Source organism: Egretta garzetta, unplaced genomic scaffold (genome assembly GCF_000687185.1).
Source record: "Egretta garzetta isolate BGI_Z169 unplaced genomic scaffold, ASM68718v1 scaffold133, whole genome shotgun sequence".
NCBI lineage: Eukaryota > Metazoa > Chordata > Aves > Pelecaniformes > Ardeidae > Egretta > Egretta garzetta.
The window spans coordinates 5,216,486-5,216,813 of NW_009259111.1; the positions used below are offsets into that span (position 1 = coordinate 5,216,486).

Sequence of the window (328 nt, forward strand, 5' to 3'; positions counted from 1 at the left end):
GGGGAGGGAGGATGAAGATGCAAGCCGAGGTGATCCGCGAGGGCGAGCTGGAGAAGCGGAGCGACAGCCTTTTCCAGCTGTGGAAGAAGAAGCTGGTGGTGCTAACCAAGGACAGCCTCAGCCTCTTCCCCGACGGGCACAAGCGGGCCAAGGGCAAGGAGCTGGGCTTCGGCTCCATCCTCAAGGTGGACTGCGTGGAGCGCACGGGCAAGTACATCTACTTCACCATCGTCACCAAGGACCGCAAGGAGATTGACTTTCGGTGCCCGGACCAGAGCTGCTGGAACGCCTCCATCACCATGGCCCTCATCGACTTCCAGAACAAGCG

The 328-nt window shown here is 61.0% G+C and overlaps 1 protein-coding gene across 1 annotated transcript in view; it reads left to right on the forward strand.

The window, feature by feature from the left end:
• Window positions 1-11: 11 nt before the first annotated feature.
• PHLDA2 (pleckstrin homology like domain family A member 2) overlaps window positions 12-328 on the forward strand; it is a 986-nt gene continuing 669 nt past the window's right edge. The window contains exon 1 of the mRNA XM_035891040.1: window positions 12-325. Coding sequence (XP_035746933.1) covers window positions 12-325 — 314 coding nt within the window. The remainder of the gene's footprint in view (window positions 326-328) is intronic.